The sequence below is a fragment of the Diceros bicornis genome, chromosome X (genome assembly GCF_020826845.1).
Source record: "Diceros bicornis minor isolate mBicDic1 chromosome X, mDicBic1.mat.cur, whole genome shotgun sequence".
Taxonomy (NCBI): domain Eukaryota; kingdom Metazoa; phylum Chordata; class Mammalia; order Perissodactyla; family Rhinocerotidae; genus Diceros; species Diceros bicornis.
In genome coordinates, this window is record NC_080781.1 from 94,983,020 (window position 1) to 95,000,863 (window position 17,844).

General features: G+C 41.2%; 1 protein-coding gene across 3 annotated transcripts; it reads left to right on the forward strand.

Moving 5' to 3' along the window:
• Positions 1–15,628: 15,628 nt before the first annotated feature.
• TCEAL6 (transcription elongation factor A like 6) lies at positions 15,629–17,613 on the forward strand. 3 transcript variants are annotated; one of them, XM_058535254.1, is made up of 3 exons: positions 15,629–15,731; positions 16,284–16,353; positions 16,701–17,613. In XM_058535254.1, exon 3 carries the CDS (start codon positions 16,728–16,730, stop codon positions 17,331–17,333), a length of 606 nt encoding a protein of 201 aa, XP_058391237.1. In that variant the 5' UTR covers positions 15,629–15,731; positions 16,284–16,353; positions 16,701–16,727; the 3' UTR covers positions 17,334–17,613. The 3 variants fall into 3 exon arrangements, with proteins under 3 accessions (XP_058391237.1, XP_058391239.1, XP_058391238.1); XM_058535256.1 differs by having other exon boundaries at positions 15,640–15,743; XM_058535255.1 differs by lacking the exon at positions 15,629–15,731 and adding an exon at positions 16,097–16,161.
• Positions 17,614–17,844: the final 231 nt, after the last annotated feature.

A 17,844-nucleotide genomic window follows, 5' to 3' on the forward strand; every position in this document is an offset into this window, starting at 1 on the left:
AAGCAGTTTAAAAATTAGTCTATAGATATACTATCTCATTTAAAAGTGTGCATATTATATATATCTGAATGTAGTGTGCATATTATATATATACATCAGAATGTGTTTTTTTGTTTTCTTTATTTTTTCTTGATTATCTGTTTTTTCTCATTTTTCCAAAATGAGTACACACATATTATATGTGTCAAAAGAAAAGTAAGAAGCAAACAACTTGCCAGTCGGTTTATAAAGGGAATGGAGAAAATTAATAAATACTTGAGACACAATTTATACTTGAGACACAATTTAAAGACATATAAATTATATTACCTCTGGATCTCTTATTTAGAAGCACAAACCTGGTAATTATTACAGATACATTTCTTTAAAGTCAGCCGATTCATCTTAAAAAATGAAGATAGGGGCCGGCCCTGTAGCTTAGCAGTTAAGTGTGCGCACTCCACTACTGGCGGCCCAGGGTTCGGATTCCCGGCGCGTACCGACCCACCGCTTCTCTGGCCATGCTGAGGCCGCGTCCCACATACAGCAACTAGAAGGATGTGCAACTATGACGTACAACTATCTACTGGGGCTTTGGGGAAAAAAAAATAAAAAAGGAGGAGGATTGGCAATAGATGTTAGGTCAGAGCCGGTCTTCCTCAGCAAAAAGAGGAGGATTAGCATGGATTTTAGCTCAGGGCTGATCTTCCTCACAAAAAAAAAAATGAAGATAATACATCAGACATCTCTGGACTTAGATAAATTAAAGTGGAGAGGCCCCAACTTTAGTTCAAGTCTGGACACAGGATATATATATATATATCCTGTGAAAGCATTTTTTAAGTGTCTTAATTAACCTATATATATCAGGCTTTATTTTCCCACTAGCTTGTGCCCTTTGTAAAGAGACAACTGTCTTATTTTTATGCTGTTATCTTCAGTGTATAGGTTTTCAACTTTGGCTGCAGGTTTGAATTACTTGGAATTTTAAAGTGGCGCTCAGGACCCACTCCCACCCAATTGAATCAAACTTACTAGAAGTGAGACCAGGGGATCATTACATTGTAAAAGCTCCCATAGGGAGTCTGATGTACCCATAGAATTGAGAACAACTGGGTATAATTTATGACTAAAATATCTTTGGTTCATTTTCTCTGCACTACCTCTGATTGTCACTGTGTGACCCTAAGGAAGTCATTTCATTTATCTAGAATATATATCTTCTGAAAGACATATCAAAGAGGAGGAATTATACCCAAGATCAACACGAGATCTTTTTAAGGTAGTATATGTTAATGTTCCTCCAAGCTTGCTAGCCTATCAAATGCTTCAGAATCACATGTAGAGCTTGTTTAAAATACAGAATCCTGGTCCCACACCCAAGAACTACTCTTTGCTAACAGTACCGAGGTAACTGCATTGTTAACAAGCTCCCAGGTGATTCTGATGCACACTAAAGTTTGAGAATTACCTGTCCATACATTTTTATCTCAAAAATATTAAGGATAAACCAATAAGATAACTAAAATGAAGTACAGATATACGTTACTCTGAATTCAAGAAAAAGAGCATAGACAAGGCCTGAGCATTAGAAACATAAGAAAAGATGAAACCATAAAGGGAAAGATCGATATTTACTATGTAAAAAATATTAAATCTTCTATAAAGTAATGCAAGACAGTAAATAAAAGTTCAAAGGGAGGATATGTAGGTCTTAAGATGTATTTCCTCAACTGAAGACCATAGAATGCCTTTCACTCTCATTCCAATGTGGGTAATATAAACAATAAAATGAATAAAAAACACATTCTTCTTGCCCATTTAAAACCTTGATTATGATAGTCTGTTCTAGCCATTCTGGATTTATCCAATAACTAGAGAGTATTTATCTGCTTGTCTCAGGGAAAAGGTGGTAAGGTGAAAATAGGGATAAATACTCATTTGCCACAGAGCCTGTCACTCACTATTAGTATTGGTTTCCTGTGGCTGTGGTAAAATAAATTACCACAACAAAAATTTATTCTCTCACAGTTCTGGAGACCAGAAATCAGAAATCAATATGTGGACAGGGCTGTGCTCCCACTGGAAGCGCCACAGGAGAATTCGTTCATTGCAATGCAACCCCTATCAAAGCTACAATAATCAAAACAGTGTGGTACTGGCATAAAGACATATAGGTCAATGGAATAGAGTAGACAACCCAGAAATAAACCCACACGTATACAGTCAAATGATTTTCAAAAGGTGCCAAAACCATTCAACAGGGAAAGGACAGTCTTTTCAACAAATAGTGTGGGGAAAACTGTATATCCACATGCAAAAGAATGAGATTGGACCCTTGCCTTATACCATATACAAAAATTATCTCAAAGTGGATCAAAAACTTAAACCTAGGAGCTAAAACTATAAAACTCTTCGAAGAAAACATAAGGGGAAAGCTTCATAATATTGGATTTCTCCCTTTTGGAGGGGAAATGTCTATATTATGCCTATCCCACAATTATACTTGGACGTACATAACTCCTTTAATTCATGGGTTCACAACTGGAAAAGTTTTTCCTCGGGATGAATCATACCTCCAGTCTCACCCAGACTTGATTTAGATGATATTTAGATGAGACTTTGCACTTGGAGTTGGTGCTGGAATGGGTTAAGACTTTGAGGGCTGGTGGAATGGGACGAATGTATTTTGTATTTTGCATATGAGAAGGACACGAATATTGGGGGGCCAGAGGGTGGAAGGTTATATACTGAATTGTGTTTCCCCAAATTCATAGGTTGAAGCTCTAACCCCCAGTATGACTGTATTTGGAGATAGAGTCTTTAGGGAGGTAAATAAAGTTAAAGGAGGTCATAAGGGTGGGGCCCCAATCAAATAGGCCTGATGTCCTGGTAAGAAGAGGAAGAGACACCAGGAGTATTCACTCACAAGAAAAAGGCCATATGAGGATATAGCAATAAGACAGCTATCTGCAAGCCAAAGGGAGAGGCCTCAGGAGAAACCAAACCTGCTGACAACTTGATCTTGGAATTCCAACTTCCAGAACTGTGAGAAATTAATTTCTATTGTTTAAGCACCCAATTTGTGGTATTTTATGGCAGACCTAGAAGATCAATACAAGATATAACACAGATTAGTTGTTGCCAGGGACTGGGAGGAGAAGGTAAAGGAGGGAAACTTCTTAGTGAGTAAGGAGTTTTACTTTGGGGTGAGGGAAATGTTTTCGAACTAGATAGAGGTGGTGGTTGCACAACATTGTTAATGTACTAAGTACTACTGAATTGTTCACTTTAAAATGGTCCTTTTTTTGGATTTTTTATTGTAGAAAAAATATACACAATACAAAATTTTCATTTGAACCATTTATAAGTGTACAGTTCAGTGGCATTAAGTACATTCACATTCTTGTGGAATCATCACCACTATCCATCTCCAGAAACTTTTCATCATCCCAAACTGAAACTCTGTATCTGTTAAACATTAACTTCCCATTCCCCCCTCCCCACAGCCGCTGGTAACCACTATTCTACTTTCTGTCTATATGAATTTGACTATTCTATGTACCTTATATAAGTGGAATAATACAGTATTTGTCTTTTTGTGCCTGGCTTATTTAACTTAGCATAATGTTTTCAAGGTTCACCCATAATATAGCATGTAGCAGAATTTCATTCCTTTTTAAGGCAGAATCACATTCTATTGAATGTTTATACTACATATTATTTATCTATTCATCTCTCAATGGACACTTGGGTTGCTTCTCCCTTTTGACTATTGTGATAATGTTGCTATAAACATGGGAGTACAAATATTGGTTTAAGCCTCTACTCTCAATTCCTTTGGATATACAGACAGACAGTCCCCAACTAACAATGGTTCAACCTACAATTTTTTGACTTTACGATGGTGCAAAAACGATATGCATTCAGTAGAAACAGTACTTCATATTTTGAATTTTGATCTTTTCCTGGGCTAGCGATATGCGCTACCATACTCTCTTATGATGCTGGGCAGCAGCAGTGAGCTGCAGCTCCCAGTCAGCCACGCGAACATGAGGGTAAACAACACGATATACTTACAACCATTCTGTACCCATACAACTATTCTGTTTTTCACTTTTAGTAAAGCATTCAATAAATCACATGAGATATTCAACACTATATTATGGTGTTGTCCTGTTTATCAGAACATAACCCCATTGTAAGTCGAGGAAGATCTGTATACCCAGAAGTGGAATTGCTGGAACATATGCTAATTATATGGGTTTTTTTTTTAATGAACACTATAATGTTTTCCACAGCAGCTGCACCATTTTACATTCCCACCAGCAGTATACAAGTGTTTCAACTTCTCCACATCCTCACCAACACATTATTTTCTGAGTTTTTAAAATAATACCCTACTTTTTTGTAATAGTTGTGAAGTCACATCTCACAGTGGTTTGGAATAGCATTTCTTTAACCATTAGTGATGTTGAGCATCTTTTTATATGCTTTGGCCATTTACATATCTTCTTTGAAGAAATGTCTATTAAAGTTCTTTGCTCATTTTTCAGTTGGGTTCTTTTTGTTGTTGTTGTTGAGTTGTAGGAGTCCTCTATATAGTCTCAATATTAATCCATTATCAGTTATATGATTTGTAAATATTTCCCCCAATTCTGTATGTTGCCTTTTCACTCCCTTGATAGTGTTCTTTGATGCACAAAAGTATTTAATTGTGATGAATTCCAACTGTCTTAGTCAGTTCTGGCTGCTATAACAAAATACCTTAGACTGGGTGAATTAAACAACAAACATTTTTTTCTCACAGTTCTGGAGACTGAGATGTCCAAGATCAAGGTTCTGGCAGATTCAGTGTCTGATGAGAGCCCTCTGCCTGGTTTTCAGATGGCCACATTCTTGCTATGTCTTTACATGATAGAGAGACAGAGAGAGAGCTCTGGTATTTTCCTCTTCTTATAAGGACAGTGATCCCATCATAGGGACTTCACTCTCATGACCTCATTTAAAATCTAATTACTTCTGAAATGTTCCATCTCCAGATACCAACATATTGGGGATTAGGGCTTCAACATATGAATTTTGGGAGGACACAAATATTCAGTCCACAGTATTCCACCCCTAGCCCCCCAAAATTCATGTCCTTCTCAGATGCAAAATACAATCATTCTATTCCAACAGCCCTAAAAGTTACAACTCATTCCAGCATAAACTAAAAAGTCAAAGGTCCAAAATCTCATCTAAATATTATCTAAATGAAATATGGGTGAGATTCTAGGTGTGATTCATCGTAGATTACTCTCTACCTGTGAACCTGCGAAAGCAAATAAGTTATGTGCTTCCAAAATGCAATGGTGGGACAGGCATAGGATAGACGTTCCCATTCCAAAAGGAGAAATAGGAGAGAAGAAACGGATGATGGGCCGCAAGCAAGTCTAAAACTTAGCAAGACAAATCCCATTAGATCTTAAGACATGAGAATAATCCTCTTTGGTTCAATGCTCTGCCCTTCAGGCCCTCTGGGGTAGCAACATCATTCCCACAGATCCTCAGGCTGCTACCCATGCCACAGCTCTGTGGCAGCTCTTCTCACATAGCAGTTCTCTGCAGAGGCACCACACACACATCAGCTGTACTGGGCAGAGATCAGGTCCCCAGGGCTCTACCAGGTGGGAGCTGTGCTCCCTGGTTCTGGACAGCTCCATCCTCATGGCTTTGGATAGAGGTCATCTGGCTTGTTGAAACTAAGATGGTGGCACTGATAATCTCTGAATCATCTTCGTGGTCATTCTTCCCTTTTCTTGAAGAATAATGCAGTTCATACCTGAATAGCTTTATCATCCTGTCCTATCGAATCTAAGAAGTTCCAAAGCTTCCTTCATTCTATTCAATCTCTGTCCTCTTCAGTTCAAACTGGCAGTGTTCCTGCTAGGGTGGCTAATTAGGTCTGTGGTTCACACCCAGACTAATCTCCTTATCCAACTGTTGTTTGGTCACACATGTAGAACTTGCTTTCTCATTCTTTTGCAATATGGATAGGCTGAGAATTTTCCAAATCTTTAAGTTTTGGTCCCTTTTAGCTTAACAATTCTCTCTTCAGTTATTTCTGTCTTCTCACATTTTACTATAAGCAGTCAGGAGGAACCAAACTGCTCCTCCAGTACTTTGCTTAGAAATCTCCTCAGCGAAATATCCAATTTTGTTGCAAGGTCTACCTGCCACAAAACACTAAAATATGAACACAATTCAGCCAAGTTATTTGCCACTTTATAACAAGGGTTGCCTTTTCTCCATTGTCCAATAACATGTTCCACATTTCCATTGAGACCTCACAGAATGGCCTTTATCGTCCATATTTCTACTAATATTCTGTACATGATTATTTATGTATTATTCTCTAAGAAGATGATAGAAACTTTATCTCCAGAACTCCTCTTTCTTTTCTAAGCCCTCACCATAATTGAATTTAACAGTCTCTTCAGGGTAATATTGGCTTTTTCTAGCATGCTTCAACTTGTGAATTTTGGTGGGACACAAACATTCAGTCCATAGCACCAATTTATCTAATTTTTCTTTTGTTGCCTATTCTTTGGGTACCATATTCAAGAAAACATTGCTGTATCCAATGACATGAAGTTTTTCCCATCTTTTTCTTTCAAGATTTTTAAAGTTTTAGCTCTTATGTTGAGCTCTTTGATCCACTTTGAGTTAATTTTTGTAAATGGTGTAAGTTAAGGGTCCAACTTCATTTTTTTTTACATGTGGATATTCAGTTTTCCCACCACCATTTGTTGAAAAGACTGTATTTTTCCCATTGAATATAAAATAACTGGAATGAGAAATTCGCTAGAGCATCTCGATGGATTTGAGAAAGAAGAAAGAATCAGTGAACTTGAAGATAGGTAAATATATATTTTGAGTCTGAGGAACAAAAAGTAAATAAAAATGAATAAAAGTATACAGAGACACAGAGAACCCTGGAACACCATCAAGCACACCAAAATAATGGGAATCCCAGAAAGAGATGAGAAAGCGAAAGTAGCAAGAAAATACATTTGAAGATATAATAACCAAAACTTTTCAAATTTAATGAAAAACACTAATCTATAGCTAACTTCTAATCAGAGATCATGGAGATCAGAAGACAGTGGAATATCATCTGCAGAGTGTGGAAAGAAAATGACTGTCAGCCAGGATAACCTAACAAGCAAGCTTTTCTTTAAAATTATGAATTAATTAAGACAGTCCCAGATAACAAATACTGAAAGAATTTTTAGTAGTAGCACTGTTCTATAATAAATACTAAACAGAGTTCTTCAGGCTGAAATTAAAGGACACTAGAAGGTAACCTGAATATACATGAAGAAATGAAGACCACTGGCAAGGTAACTAAATAGGTAAATATAAAAGACAGAGCGATAGACTAAATATTGGCCTCCCAAAAGATATGCATTTCCAAACCTAGTAACCTATGAAAGTTACCTTATATGGCAAAAAGGGACTTTGTGAGTGTGATTAAGTTAAGGATCTTGAGATGGAAAGATTATCCTGGATTATCTAGGTAGGCCCCAGATACAGGTGTTCTTATAAGAGAGAGACAGACAGAAATTTGACACAGAAGAGGAAGAAAGCAATGTGATGATAGAAGCTGAGAGACATTTGAAGATGCTATGCTGCTGACTTTAAAGATGGAGGAAGGGGACATAAGCCATGGAATGCAGCTCTAGAAGCTGGAAAATGCATGGAAATAGATTCTCCCCTAAAGTCTCCAGAGACAGTATAGCCCTGCTGATAGCTTGGTTAAACTCCAAGAAACTATTTCAAATTTATGACCTCTAGCATTGTAACAATAAATTTCTGCTGTTTTAAGCCGCTAAGTTTGTAGTACTTTGTTACAGCAGCAATAGGACATTAATACAGACAGTAAAAATGTATATTTGTTTGTAACTCTTTTCTGTCCTATTTGATTTAAAAGAAAACTGCAGAAAACAATAATTATATAACAGTGTTTATGGGCTTATGATAGCTAAAGATGTAGTTTCTATGACAATAATAGCATAAAGGAGGAAGGAGGGAATGGAGGTATATTAGAATAAACTTCTTATACAATTGAAATTAAGTTAGAATTGATAAAACTAGATTGTTTTAAGTTAAAATGTTAATTTTAATCCCTAGGGCAATCACTAAGAAAATAATTTTAAATACTGTAAAAGAAACAATGAGAGAATTAAAATGGCACACTAAAACTATCTTTTAAAAAGAATATAATAATGGAGAAATAGAGGAACAAAAAAAATACAGAAGACATATAGAAAACAAATAGTAAAATGGCAGATGTAAATCCTACCTTATCCATGATTACATTAAATGCAAATTGATTAAACACTCCTTTCAAAGGGCAGAAATCAGCAGAATGGGGAAAAAAGGCATGATCCAACTATATATTATCTACAAGAGAAACATTTTAGATTAAAAGAAACAAATAGAATAAAAGAGAAAAGATGGAAAACAGATACTATTGCTAAGAGTAATGGAAAGAGGAGTGGCTATTTTAATATCAGACAAAATAGACTCTAAGACAAAAAATGTTATTGGAGAACAATAAAGGTGTTTTATAATGATAACAAGGTCAATCCATCCAGAATATATAAAAATATAAACATATACGAGCGTCAAAATACATAAAGAAAAAACTGACAGAATAAAAGGTAAAAGACAGATAATTTGATCATAATCACTGGAAACTTCAAAACGACACTTTAAAATGGGATGGAGTGAGTAGGAAGAATATCAGCAACGAAATAGGATACTTCAACAAAACTACAAACCAACTAGAATAACTGACATCTATAGAACGCTCCAAGCAACACCAGAATACACATTCTTGTCAAGCACCCATGGAACATATTCCTGGATAGCCTATATACTAGGCCCTAACAAAATCCTATATAAATTTAAAAGGATTGAAATTATACAAAGAATATTCCGTGATCATAACGGAATTAACATCAACATAAGGAAATCTGGAAAATCTGCAAATATGTAGAAATTAAACAATATACTTCCATTTAATCAGAAGAAATCATGAGAGAAATTAGAAACTAGTTTGAGAGGAACGAAAACAAAAACACAGCATACCAAAACTTATGAGACGTAGTTAAGCAGTGCTTAGAGGGAAATTTATAGCTGTAAATGCTTATATTAAAAAGATGAAAATCTCAAATCAATAATTTAAATTTCCACCTTAAAACATTAGGAAAAGAAAAGCAGCTTAAACCCAAAGATATAAGAAGGAAGGAAACAGTAAAGATTAGAGTGGAAATAAATGAAATAGAGAATACAAAAAGAGTAGAGAACATCATTAAAACCAAGAGCTGGTTGTTTGAAACTACATTTTTTAAAAAACTGACAAAACTATAGCTAGACTGACCAAGAAAAAAAGGATGAGGATTCAAATTACCAGAATCAAGAATGAAAGAGAAATGAAACATCACTCCCAAATGTACAGGTTTAAAAAGGATTATAGGATAATACTATGAACAACTGTATGATGACAAATAAGACAAGATATATGAAGTGGACAAATTCCAATAAAGACACAAACTATCAAAACTGACAAATAGAAATCGAAAGAAAAGTAACATTACTGGGGCCGGCCCGGTGGCGCAGGCAGTCAAGTGCGCACGCGCTCCGCTGTGGCAGCCCAGGGTTCGCGGGTTCGGATTCCGGGCGTGCACTGACACACCGCTTGTCAAGCCATGCTGTGGCAGCGTCCCATATAAAGTAGAGGAAGATGGGCACAGATGTTAGCCCAGGGCCAGTCTTCCTCAGCAAAAATAGAGGAGGATTGGCAGATGTTAGCACAGGGCTGATCTCCTCACAAAAAAAAAAAAAAAAAGAAAGAAAAGTAACATTACTGAAAATGACAGAGTATGGAACTCCAGGACTTTATCCCTCCCCAAAAGCAACAAGTGAGCTGGCAAAAACTACCAGAATCAACTTTTGCAGAACTCTGGAATCAAGTAAAGAAATTACAACAACCAGGGGGAAATTTGGTGAAGAAAGAAGCTGCTTTGTGGTAAGAAATTTTAAATTGCCTGCATACCATCCCCCATGCCCAAGACTGGCAGCAGTCTGTGGATGGCAGCCCACTATCCTGGTTCAGCTCTCTAGTGCCAGAGGGAGGAATTCAGATCCTGTTCTCGTAAAATTGTGTTTGTGGGTCTTGGTCTTTCTGGCAGCTCCCTCAAGGACCAGTATAAAGACTTCCGTTTATCACACCAGACTTAGAGCATTGCCAGGACTGGGGCTGGGGAAGATTCCTGGCTGGTTTTTGCCAAAAGCATTTAAAGTCACAGATAACGGCCACAGCAGCTTGGGACAAAGAACAACATTTGGGATAAGCAATAGACAGACTGAGAAGCCTAGGAAGGAAGAGTTGGGGAAAAGAGATACATGGGGGAACAAGCACTTTTAAAAACTCACGTATACTGGGGAATCAAGAAGTCTGTGCATGCCCAAGGTGTGACACCTGCTCACAAAAGGCCAGAGAGGACCCTAAGTATTCACTTTGGGTTGGCCTTCAGGCTCTGCACAAGCAGAAAGTAAAGCGTTAAAAAAGTTCTCCAACTCAGAGCTCATCTGCAAAGACAGGGAAAGTATATGTCTTTCTTTTCTTTTTTCTTTTGTTGGCTCTAGACATTTAAAGTAACTCTGTCCAAACACCAGTTAAACTTACAGTGGTAAGTTGGTAAAACTTGCAGTGCACGTCTCATAGAGATTCAAATAGATTCCTCAAAATTTCTCCCCAGAATTAATCAATACCATATAAGTAAGGAAGTCCTTTAAGGTATAAAGTTCATAATAGAAGATTACAAGGCTCAAGGCCTCATTACCCCCTTGTACTAGTCCTTGTAACACTCCTATTTTACCTGTGAGAAAACCCAAGGGCCAAGGGTGGAGGTTTGTCTGGGACCTCCGAGCAATAAACAACATTGTTATCCCCCAACACCCTGTTGTTCCTAACCCTCATACACTACTAACATCCGTTACCACTGGAAGTTAATTTTTTATTGTAATTGATTTATGCAGTGCATTCTTTAGTATGCCTGTTGATGAAGTTAGTCAATATCTTTTTGCCTTCACTTCAGAAGGCAAGCAATTCACCTAGACAGTAATGTCTCAGGGTCTTACTGAGAGCTCTTCTTATTTTTCACAAATCCTGAAGGCTGATCTGGATGATATAAAGTTCTCTAGATGTTCTACTTTGTTGCAGTATGTGGACGATCTGCTTCTTTGCTCTCCCTCCCAATCCTCCTCACAGGAAGACAGCAACCACATGCTAAAGCTTTTAACCTTAAAGGGACATAAAGTCACCGAGGAGATATTGCAGTTTGCTCAAACCCAGGTTTGATATTTAAAGCATCCGATATCAGAACAAGAGCTACACCTAGATCCACATAGACTTCATGGTGTCCTAAGTTTCCCAAAACCCAAAACTAAGCATCAACTGCAAAGTTTTCTTGGGCTAGTTGGTTACTGTTGAAACTGTATTACAAATTTGTCTCTTATGGCCAAACCTCTGTATGTTTTACTAAAGAAAAACAACCCTGACTCAATTTTAGGGGAAGAACCAGACAACATAGCCTTTAAAGACTAAAAACAGAGTTTGGTGAACACATTTGCCCTTGGACATCCCAATTATCTGCTTCCTTTTTACCTTTTTGTGTATGAAAAGGAAGGAATGCCCTTTGGGTACTCACCCAAAAACACAGGGACAACTATCGACCCATAGGCTATTATAACCAGCAACTGGACCCTGTGGCATGAAGATACCCCTCTTGCCTTAGAGCCATTACTGCCTCTGCCCTTTTGGTTAAAGCCACTGAGAAAATTGTTGTGGGATCCCCCTTAATCATCTTTGAACCTCATGCTGTGGTAGCCCTCCTGAATTCACATCACACTCAACATTTTTCAGTCATCTGCCTCAGCTCCTATGAAATCCTTTTGTTAACTGCTCCTCACATAACTCTTTTACATTGTAATAACCTTAACCCTGCTACTCTTCTCCCCTCAATTACCGTTGAAGTCCCCACCACAGCTAAATGCTGATGGATCACCTTCCAACTCCTCTTGATGATCTGCAGGAAACTCATTTGGGTAATGCCAACTTCTCCCGGTTCACTGATGGTTCTTATTTAATGGGTAATGATGGCAAATACTGTGCTGGGTATGCTATTGCAACTCCTTTTGATATCGTTGATGCAGGACCTTTACCTATGGCTACTTCAGCCCAAAAGGCTGAATTATATGCTCTTACATGGGCTTGTACTTTAGCCAAGGGAAAAACTGCCAACATTTTTCTGATAGTAGATATGCTTTCAAAGTAGCTCATGATTTTGGAATTTTGCAGAAGCAACATGGCTTCCTTACTTCCAGCAGAAATAAAAGTAAAAACGGCCCCTATGTTCAGGAATTACTAGATGTTATACTTTTACCCACCACTTTAGCTATTATTAATATCCTGGGGCATTCTAAACTTGACTTTCTGGAAGCTGAAGGTAAACGTCTTGCTGACATTTTCACAAGGAATGCAACCCTTAAAGGAATCAACAGCAGCCAAACCTCTGTCATGGTCCAAAGAGATATTTCTCCAAACAATAACTTAGAAAAACTGACTAGAGAAGCCCGAAAATTGGCCTCAGAAAAGGAAAAACAAGATTGGAAATTCAACAATTGTTGGTTTGACAAAAAGAGAAAGCTCTGGCTCAAACCAATTACAACCCAGTCCTACTGGAGACTCTAAAATTTCCATTCCTAATCACTGTACATGCATTTAACCATTGGTCTAGTGACAAAATTATAGCATTCATAAATCATTATTGCTGTGGATGTACTAACAAGGCTGCAAAAAGTATTTACCTCACTTGTCCCACTTGTCCAAAATACAACTCAGGGAAGCCTGTTCATACTGCTCCTGGACATTTTAAACTGCCTAATGGACCATTCAAGGTTTGGCAAATGGATTTCATACAATTTACCCAGTCTCATGGATATAAATACGTTTTAGTCATGGTCTGTATGTTTTCTCACTGAACTGAAACCTCCCTTGAAGAGAGGCTACTGCCTCTTCTGTGGCTAAAGTTCTTTTGGAAAGGATTATCTCTACCTAGGAAACTCCTCTCGAGCTTCATAGTGATCAAGGAACCCATTTTACTGGTCAGGCACTTCAACAAGTCTGCACCATTTGGCCTGTTTTACAACACTTTCACTGTGCTTACCACTCTCAATTTTCTGGCTTAGTCGAACACACTAACAGCATTATTAAGACTCAATCGGCAAAATTTGCAGAGACTCTCCAAATACCTTGGCTAAAGGCATTGCTGTTGGTTCTTTTAAATCTCAGATCCACCCCCTTTGGAACTCATAAACTCTCATCCTTTGAGATAGCCACAGGATGCCCAATGCACTTGGTTCATGTCTCTTCTGACCCACAGTTGATAAAAGGAGATATACTCCAATATTGCAAAGGCCTAATTGCTTCTATTAAAAATAATCATATTTTGGTAGAGCAATCTTTTCACAGTGAGCTCCAGGGAGACGAAGAGCTTAAGCATCACACTTTGCAACTTGGAGATTTCATCTGTCGGAAAAGACACCTCCAGAAGGACTCTCTTCAACCTTGTTGGAAAGTCCCCTATCAGATACTGTTAACTAACGCTTGCACCACAAAACTCCAAAGAACAGACTCTTGGATTCACATGAGACAATTAAAAAAAGCACCAAACCCTGACTGGATCTGCACATCGTCTGGTGACCTGAAAGCAAAGATTTCTCAGAAGTGAAGCAGACAACATCTGAGGAGGTAGCTTTCTCAAGATGTCCAGAGCAAGCCTGTTGGAATTTTGTCTGCCAAATATTTGATGATGACATAATGCTTCTGATGATCGCCAATACCTATGATCTTGATAACATATGGACTTAAGAAAAGAAAAATGCCTGAGAGTTCTTTTTCCTACCCCTCCTTGTTACTTGAATGTGACCTCAATTGGTTTCCAATCTGTGCACTTTCCTTCTGATGTGGGGCATGACATCCAGGAAAGGTTCTTCCTGGCATGGAGGGACAAAATGTTGCTGAAACCAGAAAACCCTGATTCTTGATCAGCAATGCTTCAGAGAAAGATCTTGATTAAAAGAGGAAATGTGGAAATTAATAAACAGAAATCTCATTAAAATGGAGTTAGGAGGCCAAAAGGGGGAGCTCTCATGCCCTATGATAGCAGAGCCCAACAGGAAGAAGAAGACTTCCTTTCTTCACAGGCAAGAATCTCAGCCAATGAGAGACTCTCACAAGTCAGTCAATGAAAAGACACTACACCAAACTTCCAGTCTCTGCCAATGGACTCTTTGTTTACAATAGCCCTCCCAACTTCTTTTTCCTCTCTATAAATGAGTTTCTCCTTCCTTTGCTGCTGAGGACTTGCATGTGGCTCACCACAGTTGCAGACCCCAAACTGCAATTCTTTGCTGATCCTGAATAAACCCATGTTTACTGGAGAAATAACTGGTTGTCTATTTGTTTAAGGTCAACACTATGTATCCAAGAAGTTCAATGAACTCCATCAGGATAAACTCAAAGGAATCCAAACCAAGGTACATTTTAGTCATATCATCAAAAACAAATATATGGCACTACACTGTAGAAACTACAATATTGGCAATTTTCTAGTTCTTGGGTTTGGTGGTGGTTTCACAAATGTGAAAGGGAAAAAGAAAGGGAAAGGAAGAGAAGGAAGAGGGACAAGCATGGGTTACTTATGAATGTTGTGAACCAAGAGTTTTGATGAATCTGTGCATCCGTGGTCCATTTTAAAAAATGTTTTAATGCTTCCTTTTTCTTGTTTTTTAAGCTGTCTGACATTCTCCCTAGAGGAGAACAGGTCAAATGATGGAGTGTAATTTTCCAATGTGGAGAGGTGAACGGAGGAAATGAGAATGAAGCTGGTGAAAGCAGTTTGTGGTATAACGATTTTGAGATCCCTCAAGGACATTTAGGCAGTGGTGTCCAACAGACAGTTGACAAAGAGGGTCTGAGGCTCCGGGGAGGGAACAGCCTGGAGAAGAAATTTGAGACTCATCTGTGCTTGGAGGGAAATGAACAGAGATCACCCAGGAGAGAGAACATGTGGACTGAGGAGAGGAGGCCCAGGAGCACCGTTATTCAAGGTGGCAGCGCAGCTTCCTGGCGGGCCCCACCACCCGGGCCCTGGAGTCAGGCAGAGGGGGGTCTTGAAAGCCGGCTGTGGGGCTCAGTTGCTGAGCGCTCTTGGCGAAGCCTGGTACCCTTCGTGTGATCAGCTGTCACACGCGGCGGTAAGGGGCATCTCAGAGGGATGCTGTGCAAGGACCTGAGATGCGCCAGGTAAAGCACCTGCGGGTCAGGGAGCCTCCTCCCTCCTGCTCTCTCCGCCACTCCCTTTTGCCACCCACCCCCTCCTACCCTCCCCCCATTGTCCGCAACTGGCCGGTCCCTCGGGGACCCGGGTGAGAGGGGCGGGGCGGGGGCCGGGCCCGGGTGACGCGGCGCTCACGTGACCGGCCGGGCGCCGCCGTGGGCAGCAGCCCGCGCACCCGCCCCCCCCTGCGGTCCCGTCCCCCGCGCGGAACCAGCTCCCTGAGCTGCCCGGGCGGCGGGCGAGGGGCGAGCGGGCTTCGGCGAGCCCGAGGAGGCACAGGCCGTCCCGGGCCCGCAGGTCAGTGTGGAGGTGGGCGCTGCCGGCGGCCCCGGGCAGGGGTGGAGGTGGGTGGGAGTAGGATCCGGGAGCAGCGGGGAGGGGGCAGGGAAGGGGTCCGGGAGGTGGGTGAGGAGGGGGACGGGGCGCGGGCGTGGGCAGATGGAAGGGAGGACCCCGCAACAGGCCCCGCCGCCTCCTCCTCGACGCCCCTCCTCTGCGCCCTCCATCCATTTTCGAGCCTGAAATGGGGAGGGGGCGCCCCCGCAGTGCGACAGTGAAACGTAGACATATTCTGCAACTAACTCCGCCTCACACTCTGCGCCTTTGAGGAAATAGCGACCTCCGCGAAAAGGGGGTGGGGATGGGGGCGGGTTGCCTGCAGGAGAGGGGGACACAGAGACCCAACCAGTTTGGAAAGCATCCTGGTCTGGCGCCCGAGGCCTGAAAGGTAATGGCGGCTGGGATGCGGGGGAGGTAGGAGGGAAACGTTGGATGAGGAGCGCCCGGAGTCAAAGAGCCCTCAGTCCGCTGAGCGTGCAGCCCCTGCCCCTGTCTGCTGCCTGTCTGCAGGTCTTCGTGTCTGTTCCCAGCACTCTGCTAGGCTAGAAGAGGAGGAGGAACCTGTCCAGAAGCCCTGCAGGTCAGTGAAAGGGGGAGGGGCACTGGACAGGGACACGAGGGGAGTGGTGTGGAGGGCATGGCCTGGGCAGAATTTGAGGGCCCCACTGCGCATCCCACCACCACATATAATATACACACACCCCGCCACGCTGATAGGTGGTACAGAAGGTGGTAGGGCCTGCCAGGGAAATGGTTGGCTCTCGTGTGTGGGAGGAGTGGTGGGGTAAAGGGTGGGCAGAAGGCACACTTGGAGGCCGAGCCTGGTCAGGGGAACCCTGAGAAGGGACGAGATGCAAGTACGATCCAGACCTGCATTCCACCCCCAAACCATCAGTCTCCCTTGTCTCCTCTTCCCCTTACCCCGAGGACAGGAACAGGAGAGGAAATTTCAACATGGAAAAAGTCTGCAATGAAAATGAAGGAAAGCTGGAAAGCGAGGGAAAGCCAGAAGATGAAGTAGAGCCTGAAGATGAAGGAAAGTCGGATGAGGCAGAAAAGCCGGAAGTGGAGGGGAAGCCAGGGCACAAGGGAAAGCTCCAGAATGAGGGACAGCCAGATGATGAGGCACAACCGGAAGATGAGGGAAAGCAGGACACACAGGGCAAGTCTGAAGATGAGGGAAAACCACACGGCGGCGAGGGCAAGCCAGAATCCCAGGCAAAGCCAGCGAGTGAGTCGCGGGCTGCCGAAAAGCGCCCGGCTGAAGATTATGTGCCCCGGAAAGCAAAAAGAAAAACCGACAGGGGGACGGACGACTCCCCCAAGGACTATCAGGAGGACCTACAGGAAAGGCATTTGGGCGGTGAGGAGATGATGAGAGAATGTGGAGATATGTCAAGGGCTCAGGAAGAGCTAAGGAAAAAACAGAAAATGGGTGGTTTTCATTGGATGCAAAGAGATGTACAGGATCCATTCGCCCCAAGGGGCCAACGAGGTGTCAGGGGAGTGAGGGGCGGAGGTAGGGGCCAAAGGGGTTTACATGATATCCCCTATCTTTAATGCCTTTGGCCTCTAATTCTGATTTCTCTGATGGGAATATTGCCAACCCTGCTTTCCCTGGCAGGCATTTGCCAGGCTATGTGCTTTAACCTTAAGCTGATACTTTGCTTTAGGTGTCACTCTTGTTACCAGCAGCCTTTGATCCAACTACAGTGCTCTGTCTGTGAGTAGGGGATTTTCACCCATGTGCATGGAAGAGATGTTCATGGTACATTGTAAAATAACAATAAAGAGAAAACAGTTTTCAGAACCGCATATACAGCATCAGCCCATTTTTGAAAAAATAGAAATATGTTTGTATAATGCATTTGTGCACAGAGAAAACTCGGAGAGTGTGTACACTAAAAAGTAGGTGATGGTTTTCCTGCATGGTAGCCAAAAATAGGTCGGCTGTTCTCAAAAATGAGTCCAATCTCCTGATCGTTAGGTTAGCCCCATGTCCTTCCTCTGCGACTGCGCATCCCCATGTCTTCATTGTAGGTCCGTGTCCATGGCACTGCTGCCCTTTCTC

Bases quoted from the DNA above. Each gene is read 5' to 3' on its own strand.
- TCEAL6 (XM_058535254.1), top strand. From the start codon at position 16,728: ATGGAAAAAGTCTGCAATGAAAATGAAGGAAAGCTGGAAAGCGAGGGA.